The 23,150-nt window shown below is 38.8% G+C and overlaps 1 protein-coding gene across 3 annotated transcripts in view; it reads right to left on the bottom strand.

Annotated features, from left to right (window-relative positions):
- Positions 1-4,013: 4,013 nt before the first annotated feature.
- The window catches only part of CAMK2D (calcium/calmodulin dependent protein kinase II delta), a gene marked incomplete at its 3' end in the record, with an annotated part of 156,374 nt that continues 137,237 nt past the window's right edge, over positions 4,014-23,150 (bottom strand). For 2 of the 3 annotated variants that reach the window (XM_080615159.1, XM_080615161.1), the window contains exons 15-18: positions 13,568-13,643; positions 11,463-11,557; positions 10,056-10,284; positions 4,014-5,983 (exon numbers count right to left, since the gene is read on the bottom strand). In XM_080615159.1, coding sequence (XP_080471285.1) covers positions 5,980-5,983; positions 10,056-10,284; positions 11,463-11,557; positions 13,568-13,643 — 404 coding nt within the window. Of the gene's footprint in view, positions 5,984-10,051; positions 10,285-11,462; positions 11,558-13,567; positions 13,644-23,150 lie in introns of those variants that run through there. The other variant, XM_080615160.1, reaches the window with a different exon arrangement.

The raw sequence follows: 23,150 nt of genomic DNA, 5'->3' as shown, positions 1-23,150 counted from the left end.
GCTCCGCTGTATTCAAACTTCTGTTTAGAGTAAATTTTCAGTAAGATTAGATTAGGACAGTGTAGTCTGGTGGTGGTGGTGCGGCTGTAAGTTCATGCGTTCAGGCATCTTTTCTTGTTGCCACCACCCTTGAGTAGATGTTCCTAAAAGAAAAGGCTGTGTTGCTTGGAGGTTTTTTTTAATTATTAAGGGCACTCCGTAATTTTCCGATTTGTCATGGCTTTATACTGTAATACTGTTTGAGTTTAAAGAAACCTACTTGAGAGCTATTGATTCTTCTCTGTTGCCAGCCAGAACTCAAGCACCTGAGAAAGGGCATGGTATTAGAGTATTAGACATATTCACAGAATGACTGATAACAAGTGGAAGTCCAGTTAATGTGCGCTGTGGGGAAAACCATTAAAAACAAGTGTGGGAAGTAACATAAAGCCTTCTATTCCAAATTGTTAATCTGCAACAAGAATTAACCTCCTGGTAGGAAACCATAATTGAAATTTCATGGCAGTGAGTGACTGTGGGAGGAATTACTCTTTTCATCAACTTTCCATGAAGGCATGTAACAGTACACAGTCAATTTTTGAAGTTGTTTACCTTCTTGGGACCCTTGACCACAAACCAGTATATTGGTAGATACACTGGATTCAATTACTTAAGAAATAATTGCACATACATCTTCACTGGTGTTAAAACTGCTTTAAGAAGCTTTTCCGTTCCCATCCAAAGCTTTTTCCCTGTAACTTCTTTGTTGTGCTGATGCAACCTCTTGTCAGATAACCTTGCAAAACTAGACCAGTGAAAAAATCTCAGTTAAAAAAAAAAAATCTCTTAAACCCCCCCAGTGTGATCAAAAGTGGGAATGAGTATCTGGAGTGGGGGGAACAGGCACCTTTTGAATTAGCTTTGTTCCAGAGAAAAAGGAATAAAAATGTAAGGCTGCAACATCAATCTTCATGTCTATTTAATACTGACACCCCATCTTCATAGTTGCTTCGTTCCAGGATAATCCCCCCCAGATAACTTATGCAAGAGAGTGATCAGCAGTCATGAATGCTTTAATTTACTTACTTTTTCTTCACTGAAATGGTAAGAATCCGTAATCCTGCCATCAGTCCTGGAGCTGAAATCTAGCTTCTTGCTCTGGTACTTACCTTCTCTCCAGGGCACAGGACACGGCAAGAGTTTTATATGGTGTTTAAGTTGATGTCTTCTTGTAACATGACAGAGGTGTGTGCTTGGGAGCACTCTCTTCTCCTTTCCTACTAAGAGTTTGACTTCTGTCTAGGTACCAATGTTCAGCAATAACTGCTTATAAAATGAGCTGTCAGGCACACAAACGTGGCTCTTACCTCCACTATCAGGCTGGTTGCTTGCTAATATGGTCCCTTCACTACACGTGTTACTTAACAATCTGTGACTGTCACTGCCTTGGTCCTGAGCAGCTGATCTCTCACGGAGCCAACACTGAATGCCTGAGAAGGGTGGGAAAAGGAGTGGTGAAAGAATGGACGGGTTTCCTTTTTCCTGGCTCAGAGTTGTGTTGTTTGCCATGAGCAATCTCTCAGTGGGCTGTTTATTAATAAACTTCACTCCCCCCTCCTTCTCTACCAGCTTGCCAGGACACTGGGAAATACCTGACAGTGAGCGCAGAACTCAGTGATACACGCTGCACTTTTCTTCTGCTCTGACACAAGACAGCCTCTTTCCACTACAGAAAAGGAACAGCTATTCTGGGGACAGCAGAAGTCAGTAATTAAAGACCTAGGTAGGCCCTTGGCTGTCATGAGGTGTGCCACATTCCTGATAAATTCTACACTGCAATTGAACGCAACTTTTCAGAGGACATACTGTGGCTATGCACATGCAGCCCTTGCTATCATAAGGGAAGCAAACTTGCCCCAGCCATGTGCCACATTTAACTACCTAACTTTGTTAACTAATTAAAGGTCATAATGCTGCAAGGTTATATGAGATAAACTTCCAGTTAGTTCATAAGATGGTCCAGCCCCGCAGCTGGGTTCTGGCAACATCTTTCAGGAAAGAATGTGACATTTCTCTAAATACAGAAATACGGTGCTTCTATCTCTTCACCTTGTAAACCCTGTTTTCTATCAGCTTGTCTTTCTTGCATTGATTTTCCTTCCCTCACACTCTGTGATTACATGTTCTCCTCTTCCCCAGACTTACTCTTTGCAGTGCCTTTTTCGCCTGCGCTCAGTCTGGACAAGAACACACTGGAAACATACAGCCTTGTGCTGCTGTTCTGCAGCATACTAGCATGAAGAACTGCTGTGCTCTCCTCATTTTACAACACATGCTGTCCAGGAAGCAGATCCTACAGCTTGTTCTGCTCAGCCATGGATTATCTGTGCAAAAGAGGGAGAAGAGAGGAAAGGCTTCTCATCTGTCATATGCAGGATTCCTTTGATGTGAGGCATAGGCAGACCTCAGGGTCTATCCAAATAATAAAACAGTTAATTTTTTTTACTAATGTCTTTTCTAAGGTGAGTTATGTTTGAAGTATGACTATACAAATTTAAGAAGAAAACAAGCCCGGACAAGAACAAAGTAATTCTGTTTTCTGCGAGCACACAGTCTGAGGAGAGGACACATTACAAAAGATTAATAGCACACCGAAGAAACAGTAATATTAATCTTCAACACAATGATTTAATATACAACTCCAGGAGATAGATGTTTATTTTCTTAACTGTGTCTTGAGAGGCCATTTTTAGAAAAAGGAATCAGTCTGATTCCTCTACGTATGTGCACAGCATATACTCAAGACTTAGCATGGTTCAGCCTCTGAAATAATCTGTGTTCCTTACTCACATTAAAAAAGTGAATGCATGAAAGCACTGAGTTCCTTTCTGATCATAACAAATAGGATCTTCCTCATGCAGTCTTAAATAGAAAACATAATTACAAAAAGCCACAAGGAGGCAGCATATTAAAACGTTTGTGCTATAAAATGACATCCACAATGATAAAACAAACAAAAAACCCCAAACCGCACCTCTCTTCCAAATCTTCAATCTGGTATTTAGCAAATGTGTACCCCTGAGCCCCCTCCTTGTACACTCTTATACACTCTTCTCTCTTCTCTACATACCTGAAATTGGTAGCAATTCTACTGCTAACAGCTTACTGCAGGCACACAGTTAAAATGGAAATCAAACTCATTTCTGGAATAGCATTTAGTGGAAAAAATGTGTAAACAAAGAAGGTAGAAGCGATATGACAAAATATAAAACCTCCTGACAGACTAAACTGCTTTTGCTCCCCCTGGGGCTTACCAAAACATTCCAAACCTCTGAGCCCCCTCCTAACTGTTTTTCTTTTTTTTTATAAATATATAGCAAAATGCCACCCAAAAGGAAGCACTGGAATTTTCACCAACCCAGGAATACACCCTGGCTCCCTCAACAGGCAGAACTCCTGGATCACTGCCATGCTGTGTACCGCTGCTGCTACAGGTCTGGCTTACAACTATGCTGCCCTGGCCACAGAACCAGAGTACTGATCCAGCTCTGCATTTCATGACCCATGAAAGCTGGAAGTTGTCTCCTCTCCTCCACTCCCGCAGTCCTTTTCTGCTGGTACAAAGGACTGTTCCCAGACATGGCTCAGCACAGGATAAGAGCACTTAAAATCACTACAGACAGATATGAGAGCTTTTAAACTCATGTATATTATTTAAAATGCTTATTATTTGTGGAATATAATGTATTTATGGTCAGCAAGGTTAAACACAGATTAACTGCTCTTAACAGCATCTTGTGCTACAGGCTGAGCACATCAAACACAGTAAGGCAGCCGCAGCAACGTGCGAACTATCTAAAACATTTCTAAATATGGAGCTATAGATAACAGGCATGTGCAATATCTATCAACAAGGTACAGCATGAGTGGCGTACAATCGGGTCCTCACAACAGGCAGCTAAGAACTAACCCAAAGACAAACCACAACTGCAAAAGCAAAGACTCCTATTTTCAAACTGCAAGCTCAGTTCCTAAGAAACAGCATCTGTCTCTGAATTCTAAATTCCAAAAGACCCAACACACTTTGCAATGCAAAAATCAGAGTTCATGGGGAAATTAAAACACAAGCACAATGTCAGCAGAAATCACAAATTTATTAATCCTTAAATATATCAATCATTTACCATTATGGCAAGAAATATGTACACTGTGTCCCATGGTAAACTGCAGTGTTCCAAAATGACAGAAGTGTGTAACTTGGTTGTGGTGGAGAGAACAAATCACAATTTCCTCATGTCTTGGTGTGGAAGACAAACTTGGTCTATAGTATTACGTCAACACCACATGCTATGTTAGAAGTATAAAAAAAGCACCCTACACCTAATTTGTTAATCTTAAATACAGTTATGCCACTTATAGCTGCTTCACAAAAAAAAAAAAAAAAAGAAATTAATCAGAAAAAAATCAGGCCATTACTTTTATCACAGATCCCATTGGCAGGTTAATATGGCTCAACACATTTATTGTAGATGCTTATTTTAAATATATATTGTTTAAAATCATGAAGTAATTATCAGAGAAGCTTAAATCCATCTACCATACATCCACTAGTAACAACATCGAAATGTTTAAGAACTGCTTTTGATTAGTAATCAATACAAAAAGGTGAAATGGTACAAATTAGGAAATTTTTCCATTTTAAAAACTGAAAGAGAATAAACCTAACTGCTTGCAGGGGTGTGTTTTCACAGCAGTGTAAGGGAAGCAAAAGTAGTCCCTGTTACAAAGCTTGCATTTGGAACGGTGAACACTCCCCTTGCAGCGTATAGGTGTCCAGCAACCAAGCCAAGGCAGTGATGCTGTGAAAATTGTTGTCCTTGGTGCTGTACGCTGTGTGAGGACATCAAGAAACCAAGAGCAGATTGAGGGGGGGGAGAAACCGATCTGTGGTACAGTGTGAGAGTCTTACTAGAAAACTGGTGTATCTATAACACATTTCCAGAGAAGCAAGAGCAGCAGTGTGAACTATGTAAAGTCTTCATACTAAGCTTTTAAGGCCTAATATTTCTGGAGCATATTAACCACACAACTGGTCTGCAGCTTAACCAAAATGTTATATGTTTTAAAGCCTTCTTAAAAAATCTATAGTACACCCTAGAAGTGATAAAAATCTCTCTTTCTCTATTTTTCCATTTGAATCCTCAGAAAATACCCCTCAATCATCACTTTGTTCCTTATAATTTTTAATTTGGCTTAGTCATCCAATAGAAATCTTCAATTAGCACAGTAAGGAAGAAAAGGTAGAGACTCAAAAGAAAAAAAAGCTGCTGGCTCACCAGAACATCAGCAGTTAATTCTGTTGTGATCAAGCCAGCAAGCGACCAAATTTTTCCAGTTTACACAGACTAATAAACTAAGAAGGCTTAAGCTGGTACAAGCCAAGGTATTATCACTTCCACATTTATCAGTAATTTTGTCCATCTACATGCTGTAATTAAAATCTGCTTTACAGTAATGGAGCTGCAAGCGGAAATCCTAATCAATCCTATCAGAACCAAAGCAAAATCTTGGGACTTGGGGGAGAAGGAGTCAAAAAACAGTTCTTAAAAAAAGAGGGTAAAATGTCCTTTTTCTCTTTTTTTTTTTTTTTTCTTCTATTTTCTTTTTTAATAAACAGGATTATTTTTAAAGTTCTCTGTCAAAACTTGGCATAAATGGAGAAAGTGACACACGTATTCTGTATCTACTGCTGTCTATCAAACATTTTTTTGTCTTTTAAGCCTTGTTATTCTCTATTTGCATGGAACATCACCTTCATTGAAGTGTTAACAGTGTACAGATGGTACATACAGCAACATGGTGCATCACAAATGTGTTACATGAAGAACCTTCACAACTTCATGCACTCAGAAACATGCATGAAGAGAACGGGATGGCCAAGATGGTAATCAACCAGGTGCGTTGGGTACAGAAAATTCAAGAGCGGTACCACTGATATTTTTAGCTAGGAGGAAGGAGAAAAAAACAAAACAGATTGCCATTACTGAAGTAACATCACCACCAGTTAATAGCACATGCTCAAGTGTTAGCCAATACTATGGAAAAAATTCTTCTCAAGATCATCTAACACAATATTGTGAAGGAAACCAAGGGGGACAAAACCCTTAAAACACTCAGCAAACCATTATTTTTCAAACAACTTCACAGGCATTTTTCATCTTTACAACATGCCAGAGTCTGTTAAGATAAAAAAGGAAACTGAGCCAGGAAGCCAAAGTGCCTTAACCGATTTCTTAGAGGGAGGGCAGCACTCAGATGTGAATCTCCGAGTTGAATTCACTTCCTCAGCACGTACATTACAGACACTGCCACAGACCCAGATTCTCATACAAAAATTGGATCAAGTAATGAGGAAGAATCAGATGAAATTTACATGCAAGACATGCAGGAGCCATATGCAAAGAGAAAAGGTAAGGAACATGTAAGCAGGTAGTTCAGTAACTCCACTTATAGTAACGTTTGTATTACCGTAGCATCTGGGGGACAAAGTCATGATTGAGATCCCGCTGTGCTAGGCACTGTACAAACACAGAAAAAACTCTTTATTTAAGTCTTCCTGCTATTTGGTATTTAACTTATGAAAGTTCAAGAAAGTGCAAAAGAATACAAGCCTGGGAGCCTCAGGCCTGAATTTAGGTTTGGGAGTCAGTTTTAGGTCCAACAGCCCTTTGACTGCCCATAACAACTTGAGAAGATGGGGATTAAAGAAAGAATGTAAAATAACTAAAAGAAAAATGTCAATGCTTGGGCTGAAAGGGGAGCTACCAGACTAGAGAAGACTTACTAGTCTTTGCCAGTGACCTAAGCACAAGCAGTAGGACTGATTTCAGGTAGCATACTTACACTTAGGTGGAAGACACTATAAACACAAAGGAAAATGAGAGTATTGTGCAAGAAGAACCAAATAACTTTGAAGGCTGGGTAATCCAGAAATGTTACATGTAAGAAGTACAAAACTGCACACTCAGCAGAAGTTTCTATAGACTCCTTGGTTAGAAATGACAGTTGAAGATAAATACGTGTCTGTCAGATGGTCCACTGATGTGATGTAGATGACGAGAGTTTAAAAACAGTGCCAGAACATAACAGCTGTGGCATCATTCTCAAAAGAGAAAAGAAAGACCTTGTGAAGTTAAATAAAGCCCTGACCACAACCGTACACGGTATTTCAGAAGAAACCAGCCTAATGAAAAGACAAAACCTCAAACCCAAAGAAGGCAATGAGCCATTAAGGTAGCCAGGAAAATGTAGATCCTAACAAAAAAAAAGCTACTCAAGATAGTATTGGTTATTTACTCTACAAAAATAGAAGGTGGGAAGTGATCTCATCAGCCTTCATATAAGACAGCTCATGGGTGCATACCTATCCCCAGTATAAAAGAATGATGAAATAAGAATAATAGACTAATTAAATATGACTCAAATTTCGACTGGAAAGTTAAAGTTTCTAACCATCTGACAAATGGCATTTTAGAACAGTGATATGAGAAAGTCCAGAAAACCCCTCTGAATTCAAAAGGAGAGTTAGGTAAGGGATTTAAGTGATATTAATGCCAATGCTATGTAGAGGCTACATATTTAGGGCTATGTTGCAATTTCAGAGCATCTTTCCTTAAGCCTTAGCCAAACCCTAAGGCTTTGAGCTCCTCCTCCTCCTCTGTGGCTTTTTCAGCTTGGATACCCTTGTGCAATCCTCAGATTTCCTCTGTCTGACCCCACAGGCTCAAAATATCCACTGACATAGACAAAACACTACAGTCTCAACAAAATTATTTCCCAGCTTCTCCTCCTTCCAATCTTTAGCAGAAATCCTTATCTTTATTAGAGAGCACGAGCAGCTATAAAGAGCTGACATTACACAAGTCTTAAATACTGGCACTCCTTCAGAGGGGCAAATCTCAGATTTGTACATACAACTGCATTCCCTGGAGATGTGAAGTCTAAGGGCCAAGAGTTCCTTGCTCTGTGGCAGTTAGAGCTTGGCCTTTATATTCCAGAGAAACTACCTCTGGTGAGCTTTTGTAGGACCAGTATGTGTCATGCCACACAGCAGCTCATCACACATACACATGTTACAAGAACTAAGTGTCAAGGCTCCTGTTACAACACTGTCCTTCAGAAACAAGAAGCTGCAGAAGCTGTTCAGTATGTATCTATAAAGTATTCCTCAAAGAATTCTTATAGGAATTATTGGGTAAATTCCATAATCTTCCATGAAAATAGGAAAAAGATGGCTGTTTTCTTGCCTTCTGGTTTTGGTATGTAAGAATGAGTGTCGAAAATTCCCTTTTCTCTTTTGGATTTTTTCCAATAAATATGATTAAAAAAAAAAAAATAAAGTGACACCACCAGCCCCCCTTCTCAAAAAACAGAAGAGACAGAAAACAACAAAAGAAGAGATTGAATAATTCTCTAGTCCAATCCATATCATTCTGCTAGAGACACTTACTGGCCAGGGCGCACTGGGGCAGATGAACCTGTTTCACTTCTGCTTTCTGGCTGCATGCATACTCAGGTCAGGTCCCCTAACAAAATGCTCCTTTATGAAAACATCAAAAATCTACATGACACTGCATTTCACGAGAAGGTAACTACTGTTTCAGTATTATCTGTGTGAACATTGGTAGTGCAGCTGGCATGTGAAAAACAATGGATGATAGGGTTTTGGCTCCCATTGGTTTCACATTATGAAATAAAATACAATAGTTATCAGTAAGTAATCAAATAACTTTAAAAAAAAAAAAAAAAACAACCAAAACCCGAAACTCAGATAGAAACAAAAAAACACCCTCCAAAAATAAAAACCACCCAAAAAACCACAAGCCCCAAAATCATCCCCACTGAATTTGTAACACTTCATTCTATTCTATCATGTTCCTTCTTTATCAAGTATTATTTCATCTGGGAGAAGAATACTGTTGCAGGAAGTAATATATGGGGCATGATGAAGTTGGAAGGATGAAACCTAAGGTCTTAACATCCATGCTAGGAAATTCAGCCACTATCCACATTAAGACACCTCACACGAATGTGATTATATCCTATCAGGGGAGCTTGCACCTGAGCAAACCAAGGCCTACACCAGTGCTGTCTAATCTGGAAACAGCCTAACCTAAGCCAGAAGTCAGGGGGGTTGGGCTCTGAGGATACAGCAGCATTAGCAAAGACTGCATGCAGAAGAATAGAAAAGGATGTGAACAGAACCTCTTGAAGAAGCCTCTTCATCTTGTTATTGGAACTATGAGTGTGTTGTAATTTGGACTGCTCTAAATCTGGCTCAATGAATTCAGGTTTGCATGCACTGAGTCATGGCATGACTTCGAGACTATGACAGGGCACACAGAGATGCCTGAATGAATAACAGAGAAAAGTGATGACAAGCAAGATCTGAGGTGTACCCACACAGATGTCATAACTGTCAGAGAGTTACTGACAGCTTAACTTCAGCAGTTAAGCAAAGAGAGCATGGGAAAAGAGGTTAAAATGTGACAGATATCCGTATGATTTAATTTACAAAGTAAACATACACTGGCTCAAATCTATTCGCAGTGAACATAACCAGGCCTGAGTAAGTAGAAGTGGCTGGAAATCACAACAAATATTACTCAGAACAGTGTTACTTTTTCAGAACACTGATACTTCTTTCCTTGAAACTTTCTGGTTTGCTCTAGTAGCTCCAGGTATCCTCTTGCTTTTTATCTTCCCAGGTTTTCAAATTCTGTGTGACTTGTCTCAAGCCTTATCTATATTCTAACATTTTTCTGCTCTTCAAGCTGTCAGTTCAGGGACTGAGTTGGATCAGTGGGCATCACAGTTGAAAGCAACAGCAAGAAAAGCATTATTTTAAAAATATTTACACCAGTCCTATATGCACGTTACTGAATAGAATACACACTGCACAAATGACCACAAGGAATTACACTATCAAGAGGACAGTTTTTAAGGCCAAAAGCAGCTAATTGACTATCTGGTCTGACCTACATAGTTTTAAGCTTTTGGTCTGAATTGTTGCTTACTTGATAGGTACTGTTGGTGACCCTGAACGGTGAAAATGAACATTCTGCCACTTTCCATCACGACGGTGCCAGACACGTGTTTCCTCTGACTGCATAGTCTTTGGCATCCCGCTTCCATCCATGTACTGTGTGAGCCGGATATATGCAATGCAAGCAGCATCATCACCCACCAGGTGCACATGAGGATTGAGGATAATGGTGTGGATTGGTTTGGTACTTTTTGATAAAGCTAGGAAACACACACACACACACAGAGCATAAATTACATTTTCTCTATGTATGCTAAAATAACTCATCCCACCCCACTTTACAAAACAAAAATCTCGAGATTAGCTCCTACAACATAGCAATTTTTGTTTACTGATAATCATGACTGACAACTAGCCTAAGTACATTGTATAATTCAGCGCAGTTGCAGCATATTTTCCCCTTTCCTATAAGGAAATCAAGCAAAAGTTTACTAGCACGTATTATTTAATCCATGTACAAACATGGAATAAATAAAGTGGGGGCCACCATCTTGAGTCTCCTGATTGAGTTTTCCCAATACTTCACTTCGCTGCTGTGGCCAATATCTGACATTTGTACTTAATATTTTCAGTTAAAATAATTCAGCTTTTAACTCAGTCTTGTGACATATCTTACTAAGTGCTGACATCTATGAACAATAAAAAGCAGAGGCAATGAAACAATATAAGGAAAAAATATGGAAAATACTGTTTTGGAGATGGAAAAGAATTTAGGAATACAATAATACCATCTTATGCTCCGACAATTCTCAAAAATTACTGGATAAACTTCATTTATCTCCTTTTGAGTCAAGTCTGCTCTAAAATGGTTACCTACATTACATGGTCTTCCAAAACTTTATTAAAGCCACTCTATGGACAATTTTATTTTGTTACAGCTGACATGACTGTAAAATATGTATTATATATAGTGTTTTTTTCATCTCTGTACACACACACATACACACAACCAGTGCCAGAAAGAGAGCTGATCAGATCCTCAGCAGTGCAGACAATGTCTTCCCAACAAATCACACTCGCTAGAAGTGCTGTCAGTTGCAATCCTCGTAATCATACTATTAGGGACATTTCTTGTAAGTATATTCACAGCATGATTTTATCTTTTCCCCAGTGGAAATGTATGAGAGTTACTTATTGATGGTTTGTTTGTATTTTCTTTTATACACCTTGGCTTTCTCTTTCCAAATACCTCAAACTTTCCTTCGCTACCCAAAGTGCTTTGCATGAATGAGCAACACAGGAACAGACAGAAAACACACAGAGCAGAACTCTGAAAAAAATAAAATACTCACTTCCCCTGCCCAAATCAATTAACACCCAACAAACACAATCCCACGGAACAGATGAAGATTCATGGAGATGAAAAAGCCATGTTTACCATTTTCAAAGTAAAACCGGTGAAAGTCCATCCCTTCTACTAGATTACCCAACGCTTCAGGTTCAAAAGATGTAAGGCCTGGATCACAGATTTTTCTGTGGAAAAGAGGGAATTCTGTCATCAACACATGCAGTTCTGTAAATACAACTTTGAGAGAGATTCCTTTTTAAATGTTTCCTTTATTCCCACTGGACATGTTACTTACCTGTGCCATCATACTGGAAAAGAACAGAACTTACACTGGGAGAAGTAATGGAGTCCTGTTTCACCTAAAGTAGTAATTTGGCAGCTTACTTTAGGTGGACTAGCTGTCACAGAAATCATCTTTTGACAAAACAAACTCAAAACACAAAACTGTCAAAGAAGGCCCCATAAGCATTACAAGTAGGAATTTTTACTTGTAACTCTGAAAACTGTTTCTGCCCAATCCAAAGGATATTTTTTATGTCTCACATCATAATTTAAGCAAGATTTATTTATTTTTTAACTGACAAAATTTAGATACGAAATTGGATTAAGTTTTTAGTGTGAGGGTGGTGAGGCTCTGGAACAGGTTGTCCAAAGAAGTGGTAAATGCTCCATCCCTGGCAGTGTTCAAAGCCAAGCTGGACAGAGCCTTGGGCGACATGGTCTAGTGTGAGGCATCCCTGTCGATGGCAGGGGGGCTGGACTTAGATGATCTTAAGGTCCTTTCTAATCCAAACCATTCTGTGATTCTAAGTTTTCTCCTGACATTTGTACAACTGAGGATTCAATGTGATCACACCAAACTAACAGTACTGGCAAGTCTTTAAAATAGGATGATGTCCTAGGTTCAGCTGTAACAGTTATTTTTCTCCTTCTTAGTAGCTGGGGCTGTGCTGTGTTTTCGACTTTAGTCTAACAATGCTGGTAACACATCAATCTTTCAATTGTTGCTAGATAATGCTTACCCAATCAAGGACTTTCCAGTCTCTCATGCTCTCTCTGCCAATGAGGAGGGGCACAAGAAGCAGGGAGGAAGCAGAGACAGGATACCTGATCCAAACTACCCAAACGGGTATTCCATGCCACAGCACATCATGTCCAGTATATAAACTGGGGAGAGTCACGCAGAAGGCCCTGACAGCTCCTTGGGTAGGACTGGGTATCCGTTGGCAGATGATGAGCAATTGTATTGTGCATCACTTGTGTTTGTAGTTTTCTTCTCCTTTTCCTCTTTTAGTTTTATATTCTCTCCCCTTGTTATTTCCCTTATCATTATTATTATTGGTGGTAGTAGTAGTGGGTTTGTATTATACTTTAGCTATTGGACTGTTCTTATCTCAACCCATGGGATTTACATTCTTTTGATTCTCCTCCCATACCTCCGGGAGCAGAGGGGGAAGAAAGAGGGGAGTGAGTGAGCTGCTGCATGGTTCTGAGTTAGCAGCTAGGCTTAAATCACAGCAGATGAGCACTGTCACTGTTGAACTATGGGGCTTATGCTGCATCAGGACAGAATCCACTCAGAGAAACACAGGAGTCAAAAGGAAATGCTGAGAAGGGTGTTCCTCTACTTTTAAATTTATTTTTTTTTTTAAAGAGGAAGAAAAGCAGTGATGGAATTGGGCCTTTGCAGAGAAAAGCTGAGAGACAAATCAGTCCATTTTCTGTCAGCAAATTCTTGCACGGTTCTCTGCTCCTTCTCAGCAGAGGCTGGAGGAACCTAAATTCCACGTGGTCTTCCACGCTCTGGGATTCTAGCTACTATAAATCTCCACATACAATAAAAATTTTCTGCTAAAAAAGGTTTCTACTGTGTCTTCTGGATTCTAAATCACAAACATGGCTCTACATTAGTATGCCAAGACAGATCACTGTGTATTTTGTGTCAGGATTATGATCCTGTCTCAGCAGAGCAGTACACTGGATTTACACTAGCAGCTCTTCTGAAACTGGCAACCAGGCTTGTATAAAGTTGGGGCAAAGCAGCAATGAACCCATCTTGGATTTCTTGGCGGCACCCGAGAATTAACTCCAACAGTACATAAATACAAACACACTCATACATAAATATGTGTATTTACATCTACAGTATCAAATGTATCAACTCTCTTCACTCCCTCCTAAATGATAAAACTTACGTGTAAGCTTCAAAGTCCCCATTGTTGATGGCTTCAATCAACTGCTCGGTAACCTTGATAATCTCCTGCTTACGAGCTGGGGAGAGATACAAATACAACTCAAAATGGAAGGCAAAGTGTCAGGTGACAGCTGAAAGGCTGTCAGAATAAGAGCCGTAACAAAGGGATTCTGTCACTTCCCCTCTGGCTCAACAGCCATTTCTCTTCCTTTTCTATGACCAAAGGACATGATGTTATATTGATGCTTTACACTTGTTTGGCTTCAGTGTACTCCTATATTCATGAAGGAAATAAACACATGTCAAGATCAATCCCCTTTCCTACTATGCCTCTTTTCATCCTTCTTCCACCTGCTGTTTAAAAAGCAAAACAGAACACCACCAAACTCAAACCCCAACTCTTAAATTCAAATTAAAGGAAAACGATTATTGTTCTACAAGCAATGCTCTAATGTCTCATTAGAAATGTTCTAATGTTTCATTAGGCCTTTACCTTTTAGGTGTCTAATGCTGATTTTCAGGAATCTTTCTAACATTTAGCGTTCACTTTGGTCAAATGTGCATGTTTAAGTACAGAGGAATTTAGGCCTTAAGCCTATAGTCAAGATCCTCTGGTGCAAAGTTCAAGGATTACATATAATGCATACACATCAACACAGGTCTCATTACAAGACCATGTCTTTCAGCTCTGACTTCTGTGACTATGCCTATCTTTTGCTTGTAAAATGCTTAATGTACCTATATTACAATAAAACTCCCTGAGACTATTTGGCAATATTTTATCTCATCTACTACTACTAACAAATGCAAAAGAGTAACAGAACAATATGTAGTTCTACGAAGAATATTCAAACTCAAGCAGTGTTTGCGTATGCTTCAAAGGCAAAATTACGTGAAATAGTTCCTCCTTTATCTATCAATCAAGAAATGAGCTCTCAGTTCACATTTGTTGCTGTTGACAGAAGTTACACTAAAACACTGCAGAGTAAACAAACCCCTGTACAGTGGTATGGTTATGACTAACATCAGTTACTCTAGCAAGACAAAGTTTAAGAGACCCTATCATGATGAAAAATCTGACTTCACTTGCAAAACTGACTTCTAAAGACTAGTTTTTTGAGAAGCAGAAGTTTTGTATTTTTGCGCTGTACATTTATCATCTGGTGAAGTTCAACCTTATACCAACAACGTTCAACCAGAGGGACACTGCTCTCAAATACAAATTTTTGTGAGTTTAATGCTAAATGGGTAAGGGAAAGAGATTTTATTGGTACATTTGCAAGGATTTAATTTACATTCTACTCCTTATTAAACCTCAGAAAATCAGTTTGGAAGACCAAACTTGAAATCTAAAGAAATGCAAGCAATCAGGCTATATAGCAGCTTCTCTTGTGCAAGCAACAGCTGCAATTCTCCTGCACGCTCCCACACATGAACTAGACTATCAACACACATGCAAATATGCTTAGAATGTTAAAACCAAAGTACTGAGACAGCTTGTATTCTTCATCAAAAATAGAATGTTGGAGAGCACATGCAGAATGTAAGTCTCCAATGCTGTACTACAAGAACTTGCACTGTGGTGTTGAAGAAGCTTTTAATTGCTTTTATGCCCCACCATCTCCTTTAGTAAGTGCACACCTAATATATTCACACAAAAGGTACAAAAAGAAACCAGCAAAGAAAGAAGCAATGGAGAAAAAAATGGATATAAAGGCCTAGTAAGGCTTTCTGTAAGTAGCTCTTAACTACTAGACAGCAGAAAGGGCAAGAATTTTTCAAGTATGAATTGCCGCTCCTTGACTGTGGAAAGGAAAAACTATTGCAATGAAGAGACGTTTTGACTGCAGATCAGCAATGGCTCTATTGGTATATATTTAAGCAACACAGATCAAACTGGACACTGGATGGCACTGTCAGCGCAATCCAAGTGGCAGGATGGCTGAACAAGAAATAATGGTTCAGTGTTAGGAAAGGCTGGCAGAAAGAAATCTAGGATATGCAGAGTTCATGCAGTAAGGAAATCACAAGTTTTGCATGCAACATCTCACATACATAGACATCTCATAATGTAACTAAATAACCTGGTAACACATTCCAATCAGAGACTAGGAAATTACTATTAAATCAGACAGTGAAAAATGAGGTAAAAATCTCTGATGAGCTACTACTTAATCATGAGATCATCTTATTGGGTAACAGTGTAAGCAATGCAAATGTCTATGAAAGTACTGTAGTTTCCACACTCAAGAGACATAAAACCACATAGACATGTAATATTACTTCTACTTGGCTAGAGACAATGGGCAATATTCCCTTTTTCATTAATATCAGTCTTTCATTTTCAAAGTTTTACCAGGAGAAGCCCACAGTTCACTTAGATGTTATACACACTGAGACAGGGAACAGCAAAAACCAAATATTATTACACAACATTCCGTGATCCAGGCCCAGAGGCTTATTAAAGTGTTTTGTTTTAAATTAATGGTGTGCAACAGCTCAATCAACCTGACTCACTGGCATCTGTTTAAACCTTCAATAGCATGAGCTTAAAGGAATGTGAATGACGTAAGTTTTTCTCTGTGAATCTTTGAGATTCTCAGACTTGATTGAATGAGAATTGAAATTTGTTCTGGGTCAATCAAAATGTTGTACTTCAATCACATCTTTGATGTTGTACTACATCACAAGATATCAACATCAAGCCCAGAAGGGAGAAATGGAACCATGTTGCCAAATTGCTCTGTTTCCTGTTTTTTTCTTCCAAAATGTAACTGCAGTGGAACATAGGCTTCTTGATAGGAGCCACCTAATATTACAGAATACTGGTCTAGCAAAGTTCCTCTGGGCACTACTACCACCCAGCAGAGCTGTGTCTGCTGAACTGTCCATGGAATACAACACATATCCATCAGGAAGCCCTGCAGGCCACCAAAGTAACTGAAGGAGATATCACTGGCTCAAACCAACCACGTCCAACTCCACCACTAGCATCAGTTCTCCCAGTACTTTGGGAAAGACTTTGCAGGTCACAATACGGGCTGTGATGTCAACAGAAAAATGCTGCCAAATAATCTGCCTTCCAACTGATTTCTCAATTTTTCTGCAATATACCAAGCACCATGTGAAACCGTATGAAAGCAACTACGCTACTCTTCCCTTTCACCAACACACAAATAATTAGACACATAATGAGATCGATTAAATTTCTTCTGATTTATTTATCTGATATGCAATCTCACTGGCAGAAGGTGACTAAGAGCCAAAGACAGACACTGGAGTTCTGGGAATTTTTTATCCTGTGTGCAATCCCCTGCCTCATTCTCAGCCCTTACTCATTTGAGAGCAAGAATGAACATTACAAGAAGAAGATGGTTAAGAACAAGGCAGTAGAAAATATTCAGTAAGATCATGTATCAAAGAACAATTGCAAATCTCAGTAGCCACTGTAATTTTACACAAACTGATTGTTTTTGGGGTGCTTTTTTATCTTAGCACTTTATATTTTCTGTATATGTGTGTGGGTGCAGGGTGACAGAGTACAAATACAGACCAAAACTATTTCAGCCTATCAATACATATCTAGGAAGCAGAAGTTTAGCCTGGGAAGAAGGAAGAGAAAGGAGACATGGAAGAACTGGAATACAACAAGCAGAAAATTGGAAGGAGACTGGAAAGCCACAAGAAGACAAATGGCCACAAGCACCAAGTCAATTACTTGAGTTTTCCCTTAATGCAAAGGAAGAAATAGGAAGCGCATGGAAGAATTATGGAGAAGTGGATATTGATAGGAACAAGGTCCTGCTATTGCAGACATGTGACAGAAATAATGGGCACTTCTTAAAATGGTAAGAAAATTACCAAATTTTAATTATTAATTTGATGGACTCCACTTTTCCAAACCTCCAACTTCTTTTTTCCATCTGAATACACATTACAAAGTACAAAAGGTCAACAAGCGAACCACAAGACATTAGAGAAGAGGCATCTGGCAAGTTCCTCTCTGCCAGATAACTGTCACTTACAGTCACCATTTTAATTTGATTTTTTCTTTTTTTAAATTTAATCCAATAGTAAACTTTGCTTGAATTGAATTCTAGGAGAATTATGCTGTTTGATGTAGAGTGGCAATTTTATGCTATTATACTTTGATGTACAGTAAGGACTTCCTAAATAACTTTAGCTTTGGTTAAAGCCAACCAGCTCTCTCACTGTGCAAGTTCTTTGACATTACGTTACATCTGTCCTATTCTCTTCCTTTAAAACACCATTATGTGCTTAGAGTCCAAGGACTGTATCTAGTCTTATGACATGTAACAGTTTCTCTGAGAAATGACAAAAACACTCTAAGATATGGGGCTTTGAGTAACCTGGTCTAGTGAAAGGTGTCCATGCCATGGCAGGGGGTTGGAACTGGATGAGCTTCAAGGTCCCTTCCAACCCAAACCAGTCTGTGATTCTATGATACAGAAGTAAAACTCAAAAGTCGTAACGGGATTCTGATAGAAATGGTTCAGCTACTTTTTCTAAGGGCTGTGCAACAGCTAACTGAAAAATTAAAGCCTGATCCACCTATACTGTCTTACAATTTGGCAACGGCATAAAAATATTGAATCTCTGTAAACAAAGGACTCATTAGCAAAAATACATTGGGTGTTTTTAAAAAAACTGAAGTATGAGGGAATAACACTCTTGAAAGAAGTTGAAGGTGCTGAGAAAAGAACTCGAAGGTGCTGAGCCATCTTTCTGAGAAACTAATGGTGAAAAAGACTGCAGCTAATATAGCAGAAAGTTAGCATAAAATGGCAAACTTGTGTGGAAAACACAGTAGCTTTCACATTCTTTGCTCAGAATACAGGTGAAGTAAATAAATTAAAGACAAAACCATGGATCTACTGTCTGAACATAACCTTTACTCCTGTAGGGTCAGTGAGCTAAGATAATGAGGCATCAGCACTTAAAAAAATATGACCCCTGCAAGTGAGCAGATGTATGACCAATACAAAGGCAAAAATATGATGAAGATGAGCTATAAAAAGACCAAATAATAAGAAAAGAACAAATCACAGAGGAAAAAAACGTACAAAACAATATCAAAACCTCTTTTTCTAGGAGGAAAGTATGGGGCTTTCTTCTCTTCCTATAGCCTCAAGCAACATTCATTAACTCGATCTACAAGATTCACAAAGAAAAATGGGTATGTTGGTATTTTAATTGCAGAGAGAAGGTGTAGAATAAAAATGACTTGCAGATGTGTAAACCCAAAGTTTTCAGAAATACACGTACCATAAACTTCATGTTCTGTGAAACACAAAAAAGAATTCCTGATAACTGACTGACCGACATATTGCCCACGGTTTTTTTCAAAACTGACCCCAGTCTTGTTTGTTCCGAAAATGATTTAAAACACCTTATGCTTCATTCAGATATTGGAGTACCTTTCTACTGTTATCAATAGTCTAGAAGATTGACTATGTAACTACTATACTGAAGTGGTTATTAGTTACCCCCACTGATCTTACAAAAGTAGGAATAGGCTTTTGTATTGTGCTTTGACTTATTTAACACAAAATAACCCTAGGAACAGTCATCATACTGCAAGGTATAAAACCTGTATTTTTAGTCTTTCAGAAAATAGCTTATCAAGCAAGTACATCACTTGCAACAGAGCCTATGTAATCCACAGCACAGACAAATCACTTTTATCTTTCAAATAATACCCAAACTGAGGAACTGCATATCCTTTCCTACTGTTTGCTTTGCAACAGACAGTGATGAAATCCCTGCTAAGCAGTAAAGCACCTTTCCAGAACAATAAAGTATCGTCTTTACAGATTAGCACATGAACTCGAAGGTGATTAAAATGATTCTAACTTGCTCACAGGTTGTTTCTCAAGGAAAAAAAACTTCAAACATTTCAACTAAATACACTTTAACTACACATCTTGGTACGCCTCACGCTAGATTAATCTCACCACATTTTGGACATGTTTAAGTACAGAAAGCGAGTTTGTTCTCTCAATTTCCTTCCCTTATAGTCAATGGAGAGGAAACAAGGACTTTCAGGGCACGATTCATCATATCCTAAAATAGATATTTAAGACAAGTATGACTCATCTGACCTATTTGCATTGACTGAAGGGAGTCCAGACAACTAGCTCAAATATAGGCATCTACACTGGGGAGGATGTCTAAATCTGGGGAGACAAATCCTACCCATGATGCTATCATTATAAAACTGCACAGTCCGTATCAAGGTGACACTGGTCTGCTAAAATTTAACGGCACCGTATGGGGGAACCTAGCTTCACTTCTAATCTGAACATTGTCCTAACAAATAGGAATCAGATGGAAAGCACACAGCCACTAATGTTATTCCTACACTCTGAAAATAACCAAACTTTGAAAAGAAAGAGGAAGAGGCTAGAAATTTTATCCTGTGTTGCATAATGAACCCTGGCTATGTGCATGCACCAGACATCATTCAACTTTACAGAACACACTGCTACCCCAGAAGAAGACAAATACAGCATGTCACAAAATGTTTCTCAAAACCATTCTCTTCATATCAATATTTGAAAGTTCTCTGCTGATCATTTCTCTTACAATTTATTCCACAAATATGCCAAGAAATTAATTTCTGTCAAGAAAATAAAAGATGCTGCATGGATAAATGACTGCTTGAATCTCAGATCTACATAAAAAAAATTTAGACCCTCAGATGACAAGGCATGCTCCAGGGGACTTCTCATTCAGGAATTTCATCAAAATGCAGTACATGTAAGAGTAGAGCTTATCTCTCACCCCACCACTTAAACTTTGATATGGCATGTGAGTTGTCATTCTATGGAACTTTCCTAGTTCTACAGGCACTTTACAGGCACTTTCCTAGTGCCTGCTGATTCCAAAGACTCACCCCGATTCATCAAATTATGATACGGGTGTGTTGCCTTCACGTAGGCGTAGCGACCTGGTTCAGGAACGTCACGGCGACCAACTCCAGGCCGCTCGGTCCATAAGCTCACTGACACCAATGTGGTGGACAGCAAATGGCGTTTTATTGCTTAATGGCACGGTGTTATATAGCTTTGGTTTACAACGTCACATCCGTCTGCTTACATCATAAACTAAGTGTTATTGGCTATTGGGAGAGGGGCCCTATCTTTCCGTACAGCGCGATATCTTCCGACCGTCACCCTGGCTACCCAGACGGGTGGACAGTCTGCAGAACTGATGTTTAGACTATTGACAGTGTTTCATCTTTCTGAAAAACTGTAAGCCTACCACTTACCTAATGAAAAGAATTACTAATGAAATACAGAGGCAAACAGATAAAAAATTAGCCTAGCACTTTTCCACCCTATACTGACAAGAAAAAATAAAATAAAATGAATGCATCTCCTATTTAAGACTTTATCATAATGTAAACATCATATGCACTACAAAGTTTCTTGTGATTTATATGAAATCAATTATTCCTAAAGATGCTCTCTTCTTGGAGCTACTGTACAATTAGATTAACATTTATACCGCATGGCAAATGTTGGCAAATGTTTATTTTTTAAAGGCAAATTCCCTGCAGTCTCAGAACAAAGCTGCATCATGGTCACTGCACTTACAAGAAACTGCACTATAGTTTCTCAACATGTTACGTTAATCATGGAATCAGGCTGCTGTCTCAAGAAATGATGTCTAAAGCCTTAATAACCGAAACATTAACAAGCTTTGCCACTGTGCACATTTCTATTTAAACTATGTTCCTATTTAATCACTCTACCAATTCAGAGAAATACTGTTGTTGTTGAATAGTATTTTACAATGGAAAATCAGTAATAACCCTCAATTCTATACCTCTTTACTTTTAAATAAGCTTTAAAAGCATTGAGCTGTGTTGACACAATAATAATCAATATCATCCCAAAATAACAGATCTAAGAAATACGGCATCTGCCTATTTTACTCATAGGAAAACTCTGTGACATTTAAAAACATATTCCTCAGTACCTCTAGCACCTGGACTGGAATGGGGATGTTTTATTCTCCAGGACTCACTTAACTATATGATAAACCTTCCAAACCTTGTCTTTCCTCAACACACCGCATTTACATCATCTTCTTCCCATGTCTGTGACAGCAGATTAAAACCTATCAAGTTTACCAGCTAAGAAATCAGTATTTTTCTTTCTTAGAATTATAATGTATACTGATAATTATAATAATTGCTACTTAACAACAAATAAGAGAGCAAATTTAGTTTCATCCTACACAGAGCTAACACTCTTTTGGTTCCCACCTTCTTATCACCGTTCTATCAGCGTGGGTATTCATCCAGCTAATCTCCAGAGCCCTTCTCATTTCCCAGACACTTTTGACATAAAGAAACTGCACGTGCCTCTGACCACCAGCTCCTGTCCTCAACTTCATAGTCCAACTTCACTGTTAATTTTTTCTTCTAAATTTGCTCTTCAAAAACACTGACATGAATTCTCCTGTTATGCAATTTAAAAATCGTATCACTTGAGCCTGTATTATGTTAGCAGCAAGCCCAGTAACTCCCATGTAGTGTCACAAAAAAGTCTTAGCAATATTAACTTTCATTGATTTTCATTAATATTGCTTACTGCTTGGGAAAATTATTCATTACTATAGCTGTTTGTAGCACTTACCTTTTTTCTGGTGAATGCAAGTGTGCCAAATGTAGACAACTCCAATAGCCTCTTTACAGTAATACTGCAGACACCTCCATAGTCTGTACCAGTATTCTGAAACATCATTAGAGCCATCCAGAGAAAACTCTACTTCAAATTGGTGTTAGCATAAACACACCTTCTGTTAGCTGCATCAGCAGTTTTTACCCTAATAGCCTATAATGTTCCTCATGTCTTCTCTCAGCACTTAAGTTGTTTTTACTTGTACTTGAATTAATCCTATCCTTGGTAGACAATAACTACTTTTGGTTTTATGAAGAGCAGCCGTCCAAGGAGCACAGTGTTGCTAATGCAGATTTTACGTTATGCTGCAGATGAGGTTCACTGTGCATTTATGTCACAGGATTGACCTTTTTTGTGCTACTGTCAGATGATGAGGAGGGAAAAGGAGGAGACAAAAGAGATCATCTGGACAGATGAGTCTCTCAACTTACACAGTACAGAGGAAGGAATGGAGTGGGAGAGTTCAGACTCAAGTGAAAGACTCTCTGAGTTTGCATTTTTCACAGACTTGCCCGCTGAATTGATGGAAAGAAACACAACATATGAACAAACAAAGATGAAGAGGTAGAATGTGATCAGAATCCTCATGAGGCACTGGCAGCAGGAGCGGCCGCTGGGGCACGGCAAGGGTGGTGACCAGTGAGATGAAGAAGCAATAGAAGAGGAGGAGTGGTGGGTGGAACATAATCTCTCCAAGTCACCCTCCTTTGTGAGAGCTGTATGAGGGTCAAGTAGATGTGAAGGAAGAAAAAGAGAAGGCCGAAAGAAAAATAATGATAATTTAATTACAAGCAACAAGAACTTACAAAACCTTTGAGAACACAAACAATGCTAACAATGTACTTTTGGGTGCCAAAGAACAGGTGTAAAAAG

Source organism: Psittacula echo (assembly GCF_963264785.1).
Source record: "Psittacula echo genome assembly, chromosome: 1".
In the NCBI taxonomy this organism is placed as follows: Eukaryota; Metazoa; Chordata; class Aves; order Psittaciformes; family Psittacidae; genus Psittacula; species Psittacula echo.
The sequence above is the reverse complement of the archived record's forward strand: the minus strand, read 5'-3'. Positions and strand labels throughout refer to the sequence as shown.